This window comes from Caloenas nicobarica, chromosome 2 (assembly GCF_036013445.1).
Source record: "Caloenas nicobarica isolate bCalNic1 chromosome 2, bCalNic1.hap1, whole genome shotgun sequence".
Lineage (NCBI taxonomy): Eukaryota > Metazoa > Chordata > Aves > Columbiformes > Columbidae > Caloenas > Caloenas nicobarica.
In genome coordinates, this window is record NC_088246.1 from 130,423,424 (window position 1) to 130,442,956 (window position 19,533).

General features: G+C 38.3%; 1 protein-coding gene across 3 annotated transcripts in view; it reads right to left on the reverse strand.

Moving 5' to 3' along the window:
• The window catches only part of NCOA2 (nuclear receptor coactivator 2), a 193,223-nt gene that overhangs the window by 48,665 nt on the left and 125,025 nt on the right, over window positions 1-19,533 (reverse strand). For all 3 annotated transcript variants that reach the window (XM_065628012.1, XM_065628011.1, XM_065628013.1), the window contains 5 exons: window positions 8,467-8,570; window positions 3,832-4,009; window positions 2,234-2,419; window positions 1,247-1,348; window positions 1,017-1,157 (listed from right to left, as the gene is read on the reverse strand). In XM_065628012.1, the coding sequence (XP_065484084.1) occupies window positions 1,017-1,157; window positions 1,247-1,348; window positions 2,234-2,419; window positions 3,832-4,009; window positions 8,467-8,570 (711 nt within the window). The remainder of the gene's footprint in view (window positions 1-1,016; window positions 1,158-1,246; window positions 1,349-2,233; window positions 2,420-3,831; window positions 4,010-8,466; window positions 8,571-19,533) is intronic.

Below are 19,533 nucleotides of genomic sequence, written 5' to 3' on the forward strand. Positions count from 1 at the left end.
CAGCATAGGGCTATGAACTTTTAGCACTCCTACTGTATATACCCCAAAAACTGTTACATAAAATATCACAGTATTTCTGTGTTCCCACATTCCCAACGTAAAACCTGAAGTTTTCATGAAAGCAGAACATATTAAAGAATATGTAACTAACACTGTATGACTAAAGCTTTTTTTTTTTTGTACATTTGGTGGAATAATTTGAGGTTCCAGTTACAATTCAGTTTCCAAGTCAGTGTGCCAGTTCTCTAACGACCATGGCAACTATTTGCTACAGGCCAGCTGTAAACTCTGTTCTACAAACACGAATCCAAAGAATGATGCTCCTGCACTGGAAATGTTCCAGTTATTCCCCACTGGTTTTGAAAGGACTTTCCTGTGGACTATAAAAGGCTAGTTTTAGTTATTTCAATCTTTGTTACTAGAATTAGCAGTATCACGGTTTTAGGAAAATAAAAATCCCCACCCAGTCACTACCACAGAAACTGTGCAGCACTCTCCTACACCTTACCTACCATTATCTTGACTCAGTAGATATGCTTGTGGTGTATCCTACACCACTTATTAGCTAGATACAATACAACAATGGACATTTCCAGATAGCATGAGTGCTGCATCTTTGGTAATTCATGCTGAATGTTTCTCACAGGAAATGTGACAGTAAAAATCCATTTTTGTAGAGAAAAAGAATACAGGTCAATGAACTGCGATGTGTGAGCTGAGGTTCTGAAGAATAACGAGTAGTAATTTGGTGGGCAACACACAATGGTTTTTCTTCCTAAAACAACTGAGACAATTTGAAGATTTAACGCACCCTCCAACATGGTACAGTTATAACAAGCAGGCTAAAACAAAAAGGGAGAAAGGTTAGCCATCGGTGCACTGGGCAAATCAGTTTGAGAAAGGGACTGTCAGTAGCCTTGGATTGCTCCATGTAAACATAACAAAGAAATCACAAACAACAGATACAAATTACAAACAGTTTAAATATAGAAAGTACTAAAAATATGAAACCTAACCTTCCTGGTGATGCCTCTTGGCAAAAGATATTTCTCCCTCGTGCTGCGAATGGAACCTCTGAATGCATCTTCTCACCAAATCCTCCCAGCCAGGTTTCATAGCTGCTCGCATGGTACTTGTGTCCAGTGAAGTTATTTTGCCTGGTATTAGATAAAATATTTGTTACAGCAATTTCCCCTTTGAGGGGGAAGCAAAAAAAAGGACATGAAAAAAACCTATTTCACAATACCTTGTAGATCCTGGCGAGTAGTAAAGCTCTCTGATGAAGGAAGAAGTGGCCTTTCCTTCATTGGAGCTCTTCTTGCAACGCAAATCAAGCAAGACTGCAAATCTTAAAGAAAAAAGTTACTTCAGTAATTTGTATACAAGAGGAAGATTTTGTTTCCATGAAGAATTCAGAAATATTTGTAAAATTTCCATAAATCTTTCTGGACCAAAAGAATAGATTTAGTATCAATAAAAGGACAGACAGAACTCAGTGGTTTTACATCTTCATTATTTCCTACAACCTTAAACAACACAGGAGAGGTTGGTTCATTTTCTTTTCAAGAAGAAAAACTCTCAAGGACTCCACCACAGCCCGTAATTATTGGCACCTGTTTATGCATATACCTGTAGCAGCTCAACCACTCAGGAGACAAGTAATAAAAAAGAATATACTGCATGCACAGAGAGCACACTTCTTCAACACTCATTGTTTTGTACCTTCTAAGCCACATTTCTTAAACATGTCCCAAATGCTTGCCGTCCCTGAGAAAGCATCTTCACAATAAGCCTCTTTTACTTATCTGAATACTTAAAATATAATCTGAGGAAATTTACCTGCTGAAGTAGTAAATGGTAAAGGAAATGGTGAACCACAATTGTCTTCTAAGAATTCAAAAACCTGCCCATTGAAACGTTCCTCCCAGCCAGCTACATTCTTCTTAAAATTGCAGTGATATAAACCCAGGATATCTCTTTAATGTAAACAGCGTTACTGTCAACTTCAATTATACTGGCTTAGGAAATAGGTGCATGCAAGTGTATACACTCAATCCAAATGAAGGTATATTTCTACAGGTAAATGAAAAAGAAAAAACCTTACAATTTTTCAATTTTTCAGGATTCAGAAGCTACTTCATCAATTTCCCCTCACTTTATCAACTGCACTGAAACTGCTGTCCCGCAACAGCACGGAAAGAGAAAATTAACACAAACTGAAAGTGGTAATTACCTTCACCGTCCTCCTTGAAGGAATTTGGTTGAGAAACAGCAAAGCACTGCATAGTTTCATATTTCTGATGTGCTTCCTGGTTATCATGGCATTCTTCAGGATCAGCAAGAGGTTTTACCAACATCCGGCAATTAAAGGTATGGCTATTACGCCTAGGAGAGTCGCCAGACCAAGATCCACCATTCACTGAGTAAAGCAAAGATCATATAGTGAGATAAATCTGGTAGCAGTCATTTCTGCTGCTTATCCACAGGAAATTAATCAAGGTGTTTTGCAAACTGGTCGGGAAACAAGCTTGTTTAACAGCAACAATCTATTTTTAATATTAGAGCACATAACATGGTAATTTATAAAATTTTTGTATTTAAGAGCACTGCTAACCTGTTCACCTATCAAGTATTTTTTCAAGTGACTTACAACAGCATAACAGAAAAGCAGGATAAAAGTCTAAATATTGGTGCACGTGAAAGTTATGCAGCACAGTGAAAAGCCTACTAGGTAGATCGAGTTTATCTATATGCCTGGAAGAAATAAGACAGTATGTAGGATCTGTCCACTGAATTTAAGTGATTAATACACAAGACATGGCAGCATTGTATAAAAATCTGTGTCCAGTTTAGAAATAGAAAGAAAAGAAACTAACAGGTATTAAAAAAAAAACCAGGAAGCAATGCAATCGGGAATATATTGAAACACAGTCTCAGCTACAATGGGAAAGGCTGAAGGGATGAGAATGACCTGGGTGCAGTGATGGATAAAACTAAAGCCTAACACAGTGCTTAAGAGAAGTAAAAAAGGAAACAAAATCCCGAGACGCACAAATATAGGTACTGGACATCAGTCAGAGTGAATCAATGTAACAGCACACAAGGAAATAGCAGGGTTGTATTTAAAGTACTTGTCACTTGCCCTCTTCAATCATAAAATGCAATAAAGGCAGTAATTTATGGGATTTGGCCATTTACATTTTTGATTCTTCAGGGGTTTGTAAGTGAAGTCATAAAATGCTGAAGTGAATTGCATAATACTTTTTAAACTGCTGTGAGTAAATGAGATGCCCAGTATTGACTTTCTCTTTCTTTTCACCTCCTCCAAAAATGAATGCCATTAAAACCAATATTAAGATGAATCCAAAAATGGCTGTGACTAACAAAAACAGTTTTTTAAAGATAAGGGTAAATATTGGTGAGGCTGAAAACACTGCAATAAAAATTCTACTATAAGGAGTTTTCTGATTTTTCTTTTATATTCCCCCTTTCTTGGGCCATTCTTAGAATAACCAGCCTAGATAGAGAACTAATAGAGAGTTCACATAGCTAATGCTGTCTTTCAGTGATTTACTCTGGAGATCCATTAAAAGTATCAACAAACAAGAGTTACTAAGTGTAATTTTAACAAAGATGAATCTGGAAAGAGTGGAGGATGCTTTTGAGAACAATATTAATCATTCATACAGCCTATACATACATTAAAAATAAATAGAGCATATATGATGAAACTGTAAGTAGGGGAAGGACATTAACTTAAGTTATTGAAACACTGATTCATGAAACCAAAGTTAAATAAGTAATGGTATGATATGAGGAAAAGAAATATACCTAAAGATTTTGGCAGCAGGATTTTGACAAATTCATTGTGGTCCCCTACATGCAGGATGCTATATATGCTTGTGTTCATCAGCTCTTCTTGGTTGTACCTTAGGTACTGCGTCACATTCTCAGAAACAAACACGACATTACCTTCTGGGTTCACTACAAAGAAGAACCCATCAAGGGCCTAAAGGGGGAAAAAAATTAAGCAGAGAGAGAGACAGAACAGCAAATAATCAGATTAACAAGATAACCAGAAAATAAATATTCCTTTCAGAAGACTTAGATGAATCTTTCTGCATCCCAGTTCTTATATTCTCGTCTGTAATAGCAAAGGACACATTTCAGATTGTGCAACTAATCCTACTTCTATCAAACCAGTGTAAAAGCACAGAAATGTGAACATGTTGCAAACCAGTGAAATCCACACATGAAAACAAACTACCACCACCCTGCCCCAAACACACAAACCAAAACAGTGGAAGAGGTTGCTACCTGTATGCCTGACTATGAAGTAAGAAAACTAGACCAGAAGCTGCTTCTGCTAAACGCAGAGCCTGTGCACGCCGCCATGCAGCACATGGAGACTGATCCCAGGAAAACTTCAGAAGATGTGCTGGCACAAGGCAAGGAAAACACTGGCAGAAAGAAAAAGGCTCTGTCCGCATGCCCAGCAACACATCTTCATGGAAGTGAGGCCCCACACAGCCAGGAATGCGAGTGGTTAAGAGCAGAGAAGGGCAAAGGGAGCAGAGAGCATGACTGTGCATGGTAGAAATATTTCAGAATACACCGCTCTAATTTTATGTCATATGAGCAGATAAAGGGGGATACATTGAAATTTAAAGCTTTTGGTCTAAGCATTCAATTAAAAATTAACCCATACAGACTTCTGCAGCTTTGCCTGATATATTCACCTCTCTAACGATTGGTGGGAAATCATTAGAACAGTTAGTTATGCCATCTCCAGGGACAGAAACAAGTCAGAAAACCAGGCAGCCCATGATTCATTACGGGTTAATTAAAAGCGTGTGGATCCATACTAAACCAGAACACAGCCGCTGCAAAAGTCTAACAATGAGGAGCTGCCATAGCAAGTGTATACAGGCATGTGGCATTTTTTGATATGACCAAACTTGTATACTGTACAACTTGTGTGTTGGTCTTAGCAGGCAGTTCTCAAGCACACAGGCTGCAGATACATACTAAAATACTGTATGCTACCAAGCAGTCAGCAAATCCACACAGTACAAAAGAGAAGGAATCTTATTTCTGTCTTCAGCCACCTAGCAGAACACTAAAGAGAAGACAGAGCCAGGCTGTATGCAGATGTTCACAGGGGAAGCACAAGATGCTACAAACACAGCCTGCAACACAGGAAACTTCATGGAGATACAAGAAAAAAAATAATTCACCATGAAGGTGGTAAGATATGGGAAGAAGCTGCCCAAAGAGGCTGTGAAATTGCCTTCCCCAGAGATATTCAAACCTCGGCTGGACTTGAACCCGAGCCACCTGCTCTAGTCGGACCTACTCGCAGTGGGAGATGGGACTACACAAGCTCCACAGGCCCTTCCCACACAAAGTGAGTTAATGATTCTGCTAAAGGGGAGGGATAGTGAAAGCACAACACAGAAGCAGACTGGCTGAACTAATGGTTGCCAAATGCTTTGTTTGTTCTATTTTTAAATTACAAAATAATAAAATCCACAAATAATGCAGAGGCACGTACTTTTCGTGACTGCCTCTAAAATAAGATAAATAGGTCTTTTTTTCTCTCCTGTTAATTGTCACAAATTCTCATCTCTGACTTTGTTTTTTATCATTGCTTTCTTTTTGTTTCTGATCATTCTTGCTTCCTCCTGGTAATTCACAGTCGTTGGAGAGCTCCCTCCTTTCCATGTGCTTTTGTAACATTCATGACATTTTCCTGCTGACTAGTATTTAGTTTAACTAACAATGATTTACAAGATTTAATTAATTGAGGCTCTAATACAATTTTCTATCAGCATCTCTTGCTGTGGATTAGTGACTTAAGACTGCATTTCATCACTGCTTGAAGCCAATGTAAGCATGGCCTCTTTGGTTTAGTGCTCTCTACACCGTGACAGCTCCCTGTACTGACTGAGGATATGAAGAGCTGGACTAGAGAGCAGAGTTGGCTGAAAACTAATGCAAGAAAAAAAACAAACCAAACCAAACCCAGATGCTAGCGACATCAGTCCTCTGAACTGGTCCACCATGAAACCACATGGCGTTTAGAGCTGGCAGAAGTGTGTGGGTTTGGCTGAACCATTCTGCTCAGCAGTGGTCCATACTCACATCAATTCAAAGGCATCGCAAAACCAAAGCCGTAGCAGATGTTTATTGGAGTCCTAAAGAGAAAACTTTCAAAGGCAGAGATAGCAAGCGAGAGATTGTGAATGTTGTGTTCAATTTTCCCTACTATTTCCTACTACAGCAACTTCTTCGGCAAGGAAGTGCTCTGTGCTGTTTCCTCACAGCTGCTCCTTACATTGACCACAGAAGCGGTCATCTGAACCTAGAGTAACGCAGGGCCTCATATGCCAGTCTCTCATTTCTTTCTCTTCTAGTAATAAATTAATCTTGTAGGTAAGGAGCCAGCAGGCCAGCAGGCTTTTGAGCAAGTTAATGCATCAAGCCACTTAAATCATTTAGAAGCTTTCACTTCTGCAATCTTTTCTTAATTCTGTCTCCAGATGTATGTGACCACAATAAACAACTTTTCTTCAGGGCTACTGGTAAAATGGAGGAACAAATAATGGACAACATGCTGGAAGAGAAAACAGGAGAATAGATATTATTTTAGATGACATACTGGAACGGAAAATATATTTGTGTTCTTTGAGATGCTGTCAGCTCTCTCTTGACTTTTTTTTTCACCTTCTCCTATCTGCTTCTGCTTTAACCAAGAAATATGTTAAAATATTCCTCAGAGGCAGCTGCATGATGGATTTTACTCTCTTCAGCTGGAAACACTCACTATTTTGAGGATTCTTCAGTTTTATTCTTTAATAAAAACAGACAATTACATTTCTAAACCCAATCAACTAACAAACTGTACATCAGCATTGCCATTTTTATTACTATCTGGCACTGGAAAACGGTAGGTTTTTGAAGAGGTTGCATAAAGGGGTTCTGTAAAGATGAAATAACTTAATTCATTTCCTTAAGGAGACAAAGACACAAAGAAAGTATCTGTAGTCTTTTCACAGCAAATGTATAACAACTTTCAGTCCTTTTAAGTTCCTTGGTGCAAAAGGACCACGATTTATTAATTTAGTTCCACAATCATTCGCTGTTAACACGCAATGAATTTACTGCAAAGGAAAATGAAATTAAATGGAATAACAGAACAAAAAGGGTGATTTTACATGTTATGTTTGCTGCAATAGCCAATCATGCAAGATAAGCCAGGAAAAAAAAAAATCTTATCCTTTTTTTCCCCCTGTGATTAAAAGAGATCCTTACAACTAAATTAATAGGAAATTAAAGATAAATTTTAACACAGCAACATAAGAGATGGACGTATAACTGTGTTTGATAGCAAGAACAACAACATTCAATTCAGTGAGCACACATAATATGATATTAAATCAATTAATTTGTTACTCCCACTTTTCAAAGAAGAATGTTTTCACTCCAACCTGTCTAATCTTCCTTATGTTTACTACTGTGATTTTGGAGCCTTTATTTTGTAAGTAATAAAAAATAATGCAATACTTAAAACTGTTATAATATGCATCTTGTTCCTGCAACATTCAGAAATAATGGAATAATTATGCTGCTGCCAAAGCTGGTTCCTTTAGCTTGATTCAGAGTTTGTGTTTTGTTTTATCTAAACTAACATTTATTTGTCCATGCAGATAAAGCCCACAGTCAGAACAGGAACAAACAGTTTGCAAGTGAGCTTAAGCAGATAAAGCAGTTGTGTCAAAGGACAGTAGCATATGACATTAGGATCCCAGATAACATACCTACCCAACATTACTATTAATGCATTTAGAAGCTAGGTTTTATGCAGCCTATGCATGCAGCCTTTTGGGATATCAAAATAACAGCTAAAATCACCCAGGAATCCTAACAGACCAAACTGAAATACATGGCTTGAAAAGCTCTCCTAGATTACTTTCATATTCTAGAGGGAAGAGTCATGCTGTGAGTGCTGAAATGGTAAACCATTAAACAGTATAGCAGTGACATGTAATTTCAGAGGAATTAGTTACTCGTGTGCATACTACTGCATATGTAAGTCAATGTTTAGGTACAACAGGTCTTCCAAATCTGTCGTGGTTTAGAACAAATAAAACGTGTACATGCAGACATCCAAGACCCAAGAGGGGCTACCAACTGAAGCCCCGCAAGTTGTCTGTGTTACAAAGCAGCTGAATTATCTCTTTCTCTGCCTCTCCCCACTCCAAGTTAAAGAGAGTTTCATCACTGAACCCAACAGAAATATGCTGCCTGCTCTTAAGTGACGTAATCCTAAGTAGCCAGGATGGCTTGTCTCTCTTGACCGTTCATCTATAGCAACCTCCAGCTGCGCTTTTTCATTTTATTACACTGCTCTTCATCCTAGGGGGAGTAGAATTGGTTTAAATAAAGGAATTTTGTGCTCGTCACCTCAAGCATCATTGGTCCAAGTGCATCCTTGTCGATGACACTCTGACCCGTAGATGATACGTCTGCTTTTTGCACTTCATCTTCATTAGCTGCTGCTGCTTTCTCTGCAATAAAGAAAACTATGTATTAAATGACAGAGCAGTACTCTTTAAGTGAGACAGTAAGAGCCCACAGAGTATTGAAACTAGCCATGAGATGGTTACAGTGCAACAGTTCTGAAAATCAGATCAAATAGTCTCCCATAATGATTCAACAGAAGCATAACTAGCATATTTGCTACTCAGTTTTCAAGTTTTGTGACACAAATGAAATAACTCCTGCTGTTTTGGTCCTAGATATTTTACTAAACTACAAAACATAACACTGGGCAAAGACAAGGGCTCCTTATGAAGGTGCAACGAGCAAGAACGAGGATCAAAGTGTATTAAGAGACTGATCTAAAAGAGCACGCAAGGCTCACAGCTGCACAACTTTTCCACAATCGCTACATTTAGAAGGAAAAACATAAGTCCACAATCTACTGTTTCAATACCGAGAACCAGCAGTCTCTCTCATTTCTGTTCCCATGCCTCCACCCACATTTTCACTATCACATAATTTTCATACTGCCTTATTTACCAATATGTTACTAAAACTCCCTACAATTTCAAGTGCTGTATTTGAAAATTACAGGCAAGAAAATAATGATTTAAGGTTTCTGGAGCATAATGCCACATATGTTATATACAGTATCACAGATCATACCCAACTCCAAATGTAAGAGATATTCAGACATACTGGAACTTTCAAATCAAGAGGTTTTATAATTTGTACCAAGTAATGGACTGTACTAATTTTTCTATTCCAAGAAAGATAGTGGTGTTTAAGGGAGAAGTAATAAAAGTAATAAAAACACTATATAAAATACATATTCTACATTGTAAGTTAATGAAACGAGTATTTTTATTGTTGCTAGTTCCACACTCAAACCATTCTTTTATTATTTTTCAAGCAATTATGTAAAAGCTAGGGCTATACTGCAATCTAGAATATTAAAAATAATTAAAGAAATTACGATAACAAGAATTTATGCCTTCTACAACAATAAAACAGAAGATGATTAATTGTAGGAATTACTGAAAGTACCACGTGCGGATGGAGCAAAGGGTCTTCGGAAAAATCAACCTTACTGGAAATTAAAGCATCAGTCATACAAATTGAAATGTATCTGAATGTACACACGGTATTTTGCACTATCTGTAGATCTGCAGTACTGCAGCCAAAGCTCCTCTGAACTCTTTCCTCGGCAGAGGTTATAAGGTCAATGTGAATATACGCTGCTTAGATAGACAGTAAAGAAACCGCTTCTGAGAACCCCTGAGTGTTCTCCTATCAGCGATCACCCGTTGGCAATAAGACTTTGGTCACTCGGGCGGTCTGATCCTAGATTTCTACTGTTTCTTGCTTTCATGAAAAAAAGAGTCACAAAAATCTTAGCTGTCTTCTTGGGGTATGTTCATATACAATATAACACCATTGTGAATAATGATGAAACAAAATTGTTCTGAAGATGGACCGTTGCAACTAACTGAATAATTTTAAATCACTTTGTTTAGCAAAATCTGATAGAAATAAATATGCTTGATATAACTATTAACACTTCCTCTACCACTTAAACTCACTAGGATACAAAATTACTATTTCTGGTTTGGACCAAGGACTGCAGTGGGATTTTTTCTTTTGTCTTTTCTCTTTTTTTTTGGCAAAAAGCAGAGATCAAGTGTAATGGAAAAAAAATGAACAATCCTTCCCATACTACAATATAGCAGAGTTGGAACCATATGTTGATACAATACTGAAAACATGTTCTAAAAATTGTGAAAGAATTCTACAAGATTCTAAAAATAGGGTTGAGCTTTTAATAAAGTCGGTGATGATATTTGCCTCCCATCTGTTCCTGGTAGCATAAAGTGATCCCTGGTTTCACGCTGCAAAATGTTATAATGGATATGGATACCAGCTTCCTGCTTTCATGCCCTCACTGCTTCAGCCATTGATGCCATCTTGAGTATCAGAGAACATGGGATTATTCTCTATGCGCTAGAAATGGAGGGGCTGCAGATATGGTATGGCAATGGAGTGCAAGCATGTTCACTACCCAGTATGTATATGACATCAGATTTCACTGATTTACAAAGACTACTTTTACTGATTATTTTTCAGGGAATATAAAATACTGGCTGTGAATTTTTTTCATTCTTACAACCACGGAGATCATAGAAACCACCAAGAAGATACCTATAAAAACAACTGTTCTCTTTTAGGCACACAGGTGAGGCATTATACAAAGAAAAAGGAGAAAGTTTTTAATTACTGTAATGGTAACCAACATAGAAGCTGTGATACCAGGTCAGGTCAAGGATCTCTCAAGCCTCACATCCAGTCCCTGACAGCGGCTGCTTTCCCTTCTGCCTCCCCATTTCTCCATTTCAGCCCTTTGATCTCTGACCGCTTCCATTCCATCATCAGCTGTCCCTCACAACCATTCAACCTCACAATTTTCTTTTCCCTTAGACACCCTTTTCCATAGAGGGCAAAATGCCATTGTGGGATCAATAAACACAGTGTTTGCTCAGGGAGAAAAGTGTAATGAATGGAGAAAACATGAAAATGCTACTTAGACACAAAAGTTGCCTGCCAGCCTCTCCCAGTGATAGTGACGACGTTCACTACACTACTCCTGACATTTGGTTAGGCATTCTAAAAAGCTTTACAAATCACAAGCGCTCCAAAATTATGGACTTCATAATTGGATCTGTAACTTAATTGTGTAAGAAGTTAAGTGGCTGGAGAGCTTAGAAGAGGTTATGCATTCAGGCCACAGGTCCCTACACACTTATTTAAGTGGCACTGTATAGGAAACCATGGCCTCAGACAGCCTCTGAGTAGGACCAACAGTAACTTATGTCGATGCCACAAACTGCAGCTACTGATAATGTTAAGCTGTGCAGTAAATTATCCATTTTTGACTGAACTAAAAAGCCCCTCACGAAGGCTATATCAGCACATACGGGAAAAGTAAGTGCAAACCCTGTCAGCAGTGTCGTTCTGACAGGCAGGCATGGGGAGCGTCATGAAATGCAAATCTTTTCTTCAGTGATACAGCATGTGGGGCTAATTGAGAACAAAAATTTGTTGCAGGAAGGTTGGAAAAAAACAACTAGTGATACATGAATTTCTGCTGCTGACAACACTCGTGCATTTATCACAAGTCAGTATTTTTTGTTTTTCTTAACAGTTTCACCTTCTGGTGTTAAGTAGTGGTGCAAAAATGTAAAGTTTGCTTTTCCTTTTTCTACTTCCCTCATCTTTTTTAGGTTCACTGGGGGCCCTACAAACAAATCAAAAGCACAGAGAGTTTATTTTTTCTACACTAGATTAATGATTTTTGAATGTTAGGGGTTAGGAAAATAGCTGCAGAGGCCCAACCTTGCAAAGCCTCTCAGAAACCTTTTTTCCGGCCCCGTGGGAATTGCTTGGTATTACCCTGTGACTAACCACAGCCGCTACATTTTTCCACTGCAGCCACTAATGCGGGGAGCAGCAGCCGGTTCCCTGATCTTGTACCTTCTGGTGGTGCTGCCTCCTAGAACAGCCACGTCCCTATGCAAATAAATGTACGATGCTGGGAGAGCGTCACCAGGCATCCTACGGGCACAGTGGCAAAACCAGAGCGGAGGTTTAGGATGGGAAAAGAAATGCAGCCTTATGCTGGCAGAGGAAGTGAGTGGGGTGAAAAGGGGCTTCCCATGGCTTCACTTCCATGCAAGCAATTCTCCGCTGAAGAGGGAGCATTAAATTAGAAACCGGCCCCATCCTTATGAATACGGCTACCAGGGATCAAGCATATTTTATCTAAATTACAGCAGAATAAACTTCATGCATATCAAGCAATTATTAACTCCACTCAATTAGAGAGAGAAAAAAAAAATTAAATAAAATAGAAGTACTCCTGAGAGAGATACTATAAAGAATATATACATCCAATTATGCAGCATTTTAGTGATGTGTGTAATTTAGACGTTAAACTGTGGGTAAGTTTACAATTGCATTAGCAGTAATATGCTAAAATATATATTAATATTTTCAATTGGGCATCTTCTCAGTGATCATAAACTGTATTTACTTTTCTATGTTAATATGCAGAAGAAAGAAGGAGAAAAAAAGCCCTCACAAATATTTTCAGACAAATTTATCAGTGGGAAAGCCTCAAGCTTTATTTGAAGCTGATTCCAGATTCTGAAAGCAAACCTTTGTGAAATCACATTAGTTTAACAGAAATTAGTAAGTCCAAGAAAGAGAAGCCAAATGCAACAGTTTGAAGTCTCCTGCTACATTTTAACTTTGGAGACCTTCCTGGTTTCCCATCCTCCCAACTCAAGCTGTGTTGGTTCTCTCTGGATTTCTGACAGCAGACTCGTAAGCGCTACAGACAGGCATCGCCTTCTCTTGGTTGCTTCAAGTCCTCCTTTTCTACAGGTAGGTAGGCAGGGCCAACCGAACCACCTGAAAAGCTCTCTTTGTATTCGAGCTCTACTCCAGCTTCCTTAATGAAACCAGCTACAAAAATATTTCCCCCTTGATGCTCTCTGCAAAACCAAAATGCATTCTTGAAGAACAAAACCATAGCCTCTGTAGGGACTGCAAAAACATGAAGCATAATCTGAAAGAGAAAATTTACATCAACACATATTTAGTTTAGTTGTCATAGGAGAAACACTAAAAGTTCTTCATAGAATAAGAGGAGCAAAAAAGAGACGCTGGTGAAAGGCTGGAAATTTTTTACATGCATTAGTCAATTACTTTTTTCTTGCTTCATTCATATTTGTAAGTTTAGCCTGTGTGGTCCTTCTGATCTCTCCTGAATTGCCATGCAAAAATAAAATCCAAGCAAACAATCAAGGAAACAGCACAAGTATGTAACCAGCCAAAGATGAGGGTAGATATAGTATTAAAAACTAATGTTAACATATAATAGAAAGTATGCTTAGCAAACTACTATATTTTAGCTGACATTAGAGTTTTAAGTATTAGACTTAATAATAACATTTGAAATATTAGATTTAATAACATCTGTGTATGACTATTGCTAACTAATGATATTGACTGTGGTTATGGACAGTTAATAGACACGGAGATTTTTAACATGAATAGGGTTATACAAAAGACACCTTCAAATGTATTGACTTGAATAAAAACCAGAAAACCAAACCAAACCAACCAAACAACAACAAAACCAAGCCAAACAAACAAACAAACAAAAAGCAAGCTTGTATTTGGTAATGTGAGTAGTTTTGGATCACTGCACATGATGAAGCAAAGCAGTGAGAACGTGTAAGTTATTTTGATGCTTGGTTAACCACAGGGAAAGCAGCTCTGCCTTGTAGCTGCGTAATTCAAAGCACTACGATCCACAGCACGTTTCTTACCCAGTTCTCACTGCCTCACCACAAGTTGTTTTTTCTCCCTGAAAGCAAGTAATTTTTCAAAAGACCAGTGCCTAAGAAACAGCAACTATTTCGGCAATCAATTTTAAGACCAGTTTATCCCATCCCTGTGAATAAAGTTAGCTACTATTTTAGGGAAGTGATTATGTAGTGAGGTTGCTCTTTCATCATACAGCATACAGCTGTCCAGAGCAAAGCAGCTATTGGACTCTTGAATACATTTTTCCCCCCAGAAACTATAGATCAAGTCTTACAGGAAAAACTATGCAACATCTCAGGAAGGTTTTAGGAGGTAAAACAAGGGAGAATTATGCATCTGCACTGAACTAAAATTAGAAAAGCTGCCATATGGCTCTGTGAAGCCAGCAGCACGTTCTTATTCATTAGGAAGCATTCTCCTAACATAAAAACACAAGGCCTTCCTGTGCTCTCCAAATGTGTTTATCTTTTCAACATTAATGCACGATATATCATCAGCCTGCTGAAATCTCCTGCAGTGCATATTAAAAAAGCACAGCTGCACTTTTTCTCAGCACGTTTACTCGCTGCGAGCAAGCTAAGAGCACGGCTTTGCCCACCTCCCTGACACACAGCCCTCTTGTTAGCACAGCTCGGCTCCCCCTTGGCTGGAAAGGTCCACGGTCCCACCCGCCAGCTCTCTTGCCCAGCCCAGCCCAGCCTGGCCAGGCCCGGCCTAGCAGTGCCCCACGCCTCCCCATGCCCCGCTCCACTCAGCAACACCCATATTGTTTAGCTTCATAATTTACCACTGGTAGTGGAAGCACACTTAAATGGTAAATGACCCCAGGGCTTAACCTAAAAGCCCTCGGAAAGCTGTAAGGTTGATTACTTTGTCAGCAGCAACAGCACTTAAAATGCCGCCTTTTCTTCTTTGCGGTGTTTCCAACTTGCAATTGGTGCGGCCGCTCTCCCGCCCTGCACCTACTTGTCCCACCTTCCCACCATAGCAGCAGTAAGACATCAGCTCTACGAAAAGCTTTGCATTCTCACAAAAACACATCACATACAGGTAAACATTCAAGGAGCTTTTCAAGCTTTGAGTGATATCTGCTCTTAGAAAAATTCAGTAACAGTAGCCAGTGTATAAAATTTTCTTAGACACTGAAAGTAAAATAAGCACTGAAAAACCATGATTGATTTAGTAATAGCAACAAATGGAACTAATAATATATAAAACTAAAACTAGTTTCATTTCTCTTAATAATTTTGACATTTCTCCATCGTTCTTCTTTTGTGCAAGTCAGCATTTTTGTCACCCCATACAACTACTGTTGGAAGTACTGCCTGAGAAATAATTGCCTCCAGCTCAGTTAAACCGGAAAAGAATTAGACCATCAAGGGCAAAAACCATGAAATTCGACTCACCAAGAATAATATTTACCTACCGGACAAAAAGAAACATAGTATCTCTGTATGTATTTTTTGCTAAATACTTTAATATGCATTTTACTACCTTTTCCTTGGTTTCTCTTCCCCATTCTCATTTTGCCTGTCTTTTCTGGTGTCATATCTATGATCCCTTTTTTCTCTCATTATTACAAAACTCGACAGTCTGCTTCTTGGAAGTGAGGAAGAAGAAAGGCAGCAGGGGTGGAAGCGCCTCCTCCTTTCCCCCCTCACCTCAGGACCCGCTCGGCCCCCAGCCCTGTGAGCTGGGGTATCGCAACTCCTGGCACAGGGAGCCATTCAGAGCACCGAGGCAGAGTCTCACCCTCTATGAATAACAACGTTATTTACAGATATAGCATTTTTTGCAGAAATATGCACCTCCCATTCTAACATTTATCTGCTTAAGGCAGTGGCAGGGATTAGGCACATCTGGGACAACCCTCAGGAGGTCAGTAGTTTCTGGTAGGTTAAGGACTGGGGACTGAAGTAAACCCCAGAATTACAACCCCCCCAAATCCTCAACGGCTTGATCCATTCTTGGCACGCAATAAAAATACAAAACAACACAGCAAGTAAAATAATTTCTCCGCTGAGATTATTTCTAGTATTTTTTATTTATCAGCAAAGATGCGGGACAACTGCCATCCTGCCATTTAAGTTAAATCTGAGCTAAGACTAAAAGTGACCCTGGATCCAGAAACCATTTCTCACCCCATGTCTCATTTTAAACCATGAGGATATGTCAAACTACCACATTGGGAGTGGAAAGTTGTTGTTTTTCTCTTGAACATGGAAGTAAGCTTCCATCACAACCTTCAGCTGTTGACCCCTGGACACTCTGCACCATGGACTTCTTCCACTAAGTTTTTTAAAAAAGTGGAAAGGAATATAACTGGGTGTAGTTTCACTCCTGCAGAATTTTTAAACAGGTCTTAGTTTATTAAAATATTTGAGTATTTCAACATACACTTTTATATAAAATGGGAGAGCCTGCTTAACTTGCGAACTGACAAAGCAATATGTGTTCATATTCCCATGTTTTTAAGCTACATTGTTTCTCTTTTCTCCAAAAAGACCACTAACAATATCGTTACAGTGTATACCGACTGACTAGAGAAAGAGCATAAATACATTAATCATCAAAGATGCTGCCTGTCCAGGGGACTTCCCTATGAAAAGGCCAAAAATCCAGGATGGTGCTGAGAATGTATAATTTTCACTAGTTTAAAATGCATTTTTAAATGCTAGAGGTTTGGGGTTGTTTTGCATTTACACTTCCTAGGAACATGCAGTAAGTGGTATAACCTCAGATCTCTGACTGGTTGTTGTGCAATTTAGAATATTTTGTAAGTACCTAATATACAGTACTTGGACAACACAGGAGTACAGATGGTTGATCAAGTATATTGGCTGTCAGTACCTTACCCCAAAATACCCTCAATTTAATCAGTCACTTATCGTTCTATTCTCGAATCAGATAAGCAGATTCAAATATATGTATCCGTAGCTGTATACACAAACACTTCCACATCCAGGAAACAGATTTGCCTCTGTTGGTGTTTAGATGACTTGAAAACACTCATGGCAAACTACTCAGCTGTACACGATAACAAATGGCACACATCCATCAGCATTGACTTAAAATCTGTTACATTAATATGGCTGAATTTCAAAGGAAAGAGCCAAGCTGACTGACCTCTGCACTGAAATATTAGATACAAATATTTGGCATCACTCTCTTTAACAAAGTAATTATTTTCTTTGGTATGTACTGAATTAGGACAGAAAATTTTACTGTATTTTTTGGCATTTACGACTTTGTAAGTCTTAGATATTTACTTAACGAGTAACCTCATCTCGTTTTGATGATTCATCTCTAAAAACAGAATTAATACGAATGTCTAGATGGTGGGAGCCTGATGTTCTTTAACTTTTTGGCTGAACTGATGTGTTTGAAGACAAGAAATATGGTAGGATATGATAATTTTGTTCAAAACAGGGCTTCATCACTGTCTCAGAAATAAAGTATTGCTTCACAAAAGTTAACAGCCCTCCAGTTGGTTCTTTGACACATAAAAATGAAGGCAAGACTTTGAAAATAAAGATACAAGGGTTAACAATTTAGACTAGAATCTGCAGATGCAATTGCCAAGCTAATTAAACCTATAGGTTTCCAAAACTTAGGCCAAAATAACATACTGCAAAGGAATATGAATCTAGCCAGACTCCATTTCTCGAAGCCTCACTCTTATGTACTCAACCAACTGTTAAAAGGAAACAGATGACTCCCTTTCTTCAAATGCCACATTGCCATGATCACAAAATAGCTTCTTTATTTTAGGATGCTGATGATAAATCTTTGTGACACACCAGATCATTCACAACAACAGGCAAAGATCTTTTTGCTTTTATAAACTGCCATTGATGACTGCTAAAGTTTTTAGGAGACCTAATATGGCGCACCAAAAAGAAATATGATGGATCATGGTTGCCCTGTGAGCCTAAGAAAGAAAAAAAATTCCATATTGAAGCACAGGCCAAAATGAAGCACAGATAATTGAAGACAGCTAAGGAAGAACAGAAACGAGTTTAATTTAATGTGTCCATGCTAACATGGATAACAGGGCTCCTACTGCTTCCAGATTACAGTCGATAAATCTTTTACGAAAAAGCTCTAAATCATTAAGGACAAGTAAAGTTTTCTTCCTACAATAGCTTAGTGTTCAGAAATAGAAGCTGGGGCCCCTCTTCTTGCTTGGCTAACCCACCATCAGAGGCCTCGGCCAAACATTTAAGTCAATTTAGAAACAGAAATGCTCCTATTACTGCAATGAAAGCAGAAGAAAAAAAAAGGTACTTCTTAAAAGAACCCGTTTACTTCTGCATATTAGTTACTTAAAGGAATTTTTTAATCCAAATCCTTTACAAAACTGTGTTTAAGATTCATTTCATGTATTTCAACAGTGGCTATATATCAGGTACATTATGAAGACAGCATGGCTATCGGAAGGATGGTAATGACTGGTAACACGTATCATTTAAGATATTCTCTTTTTTTCATTAACCTAGAAAAGTTTGGTTTATCTTGTGGCTAAGATTTACATCCAGACAAAGCCACTTTTAATCTCAATTACATTAATTTGTTCTGTCACATTTTAAAATGCCTACTAATAGAACTGATAGGTACAAGTGGGCTCCCTTGAATAGACTGATACATACTTACAACTTAATTAATTAGGCATTATCATTTCTTGTTCTCTATTTCAGAGTCATGAAGTAGGGATCAGCACCTAGTTTTAAATAAGTCAGTATAATCCATAAAGAGAAAAATAATTAAACACAAACAGTACTGCTTTCTCTGTTTTCTTAGTGAGCCTCGTGAGTTCTCCTCTGAGGAGAAACTTTGACCTGCCTTAACATCAGTTCCCTTAACTGCGGGCAAAGTGATAATCCAGAATCTTTTCCTCCAGTCTGCAATTTACTTACTCACTTGCAAAAAGGAACATGGGTGCCTGCTCCTCACTTCATCCATTAGAGCACCAACAGATAAGACTTTTAAATAATAATTGTTATCTCCACAGGATTATGGATCCACCTCAGCCTAACCATTTAAGGATACCGGGTTTTGAGATAAAGTATCTAAATTCTAAGCCATTTGTAGATCTGAGCCAAAGTCCTTATTAAAACAAAACAAAACAAACCCACAAACAAGCCAACCACGCAACGACAATATCTATAATATTCTGTGAACAACAAAAAACCCAACACTAACCCCCCAAAAAACCCCAACCAACCAAAAACAACAAAAAACCCCCACAAATCCCCACTTTTGGAAAGGGTTTAAGCTGTTGAGATAAATGATATATGCTCCTTGTCTGAGCTTCTCAGAAAGAAAGAATGACGATGCCCAAGACCATCACAGAGCTCATGGAAAAGGAAGAATATTCTTATACAGTAACTCATGACAACCCTGAGAAAGCCAATATCCTCCCCCAGTTACATCTAGTAAAGGTTTTATGGACTGGCTTCTCTGCCTGTATCAGTGATACAAAAAAGCAAGGAAAAAAAGCTCACTGGGCATCTTTACATTTTGAATTGCCAACTGCAAATACATAATTATATTTTGAACATTAAGTATAATGACCTGACAAGCTGTATTATAATGTCCAGT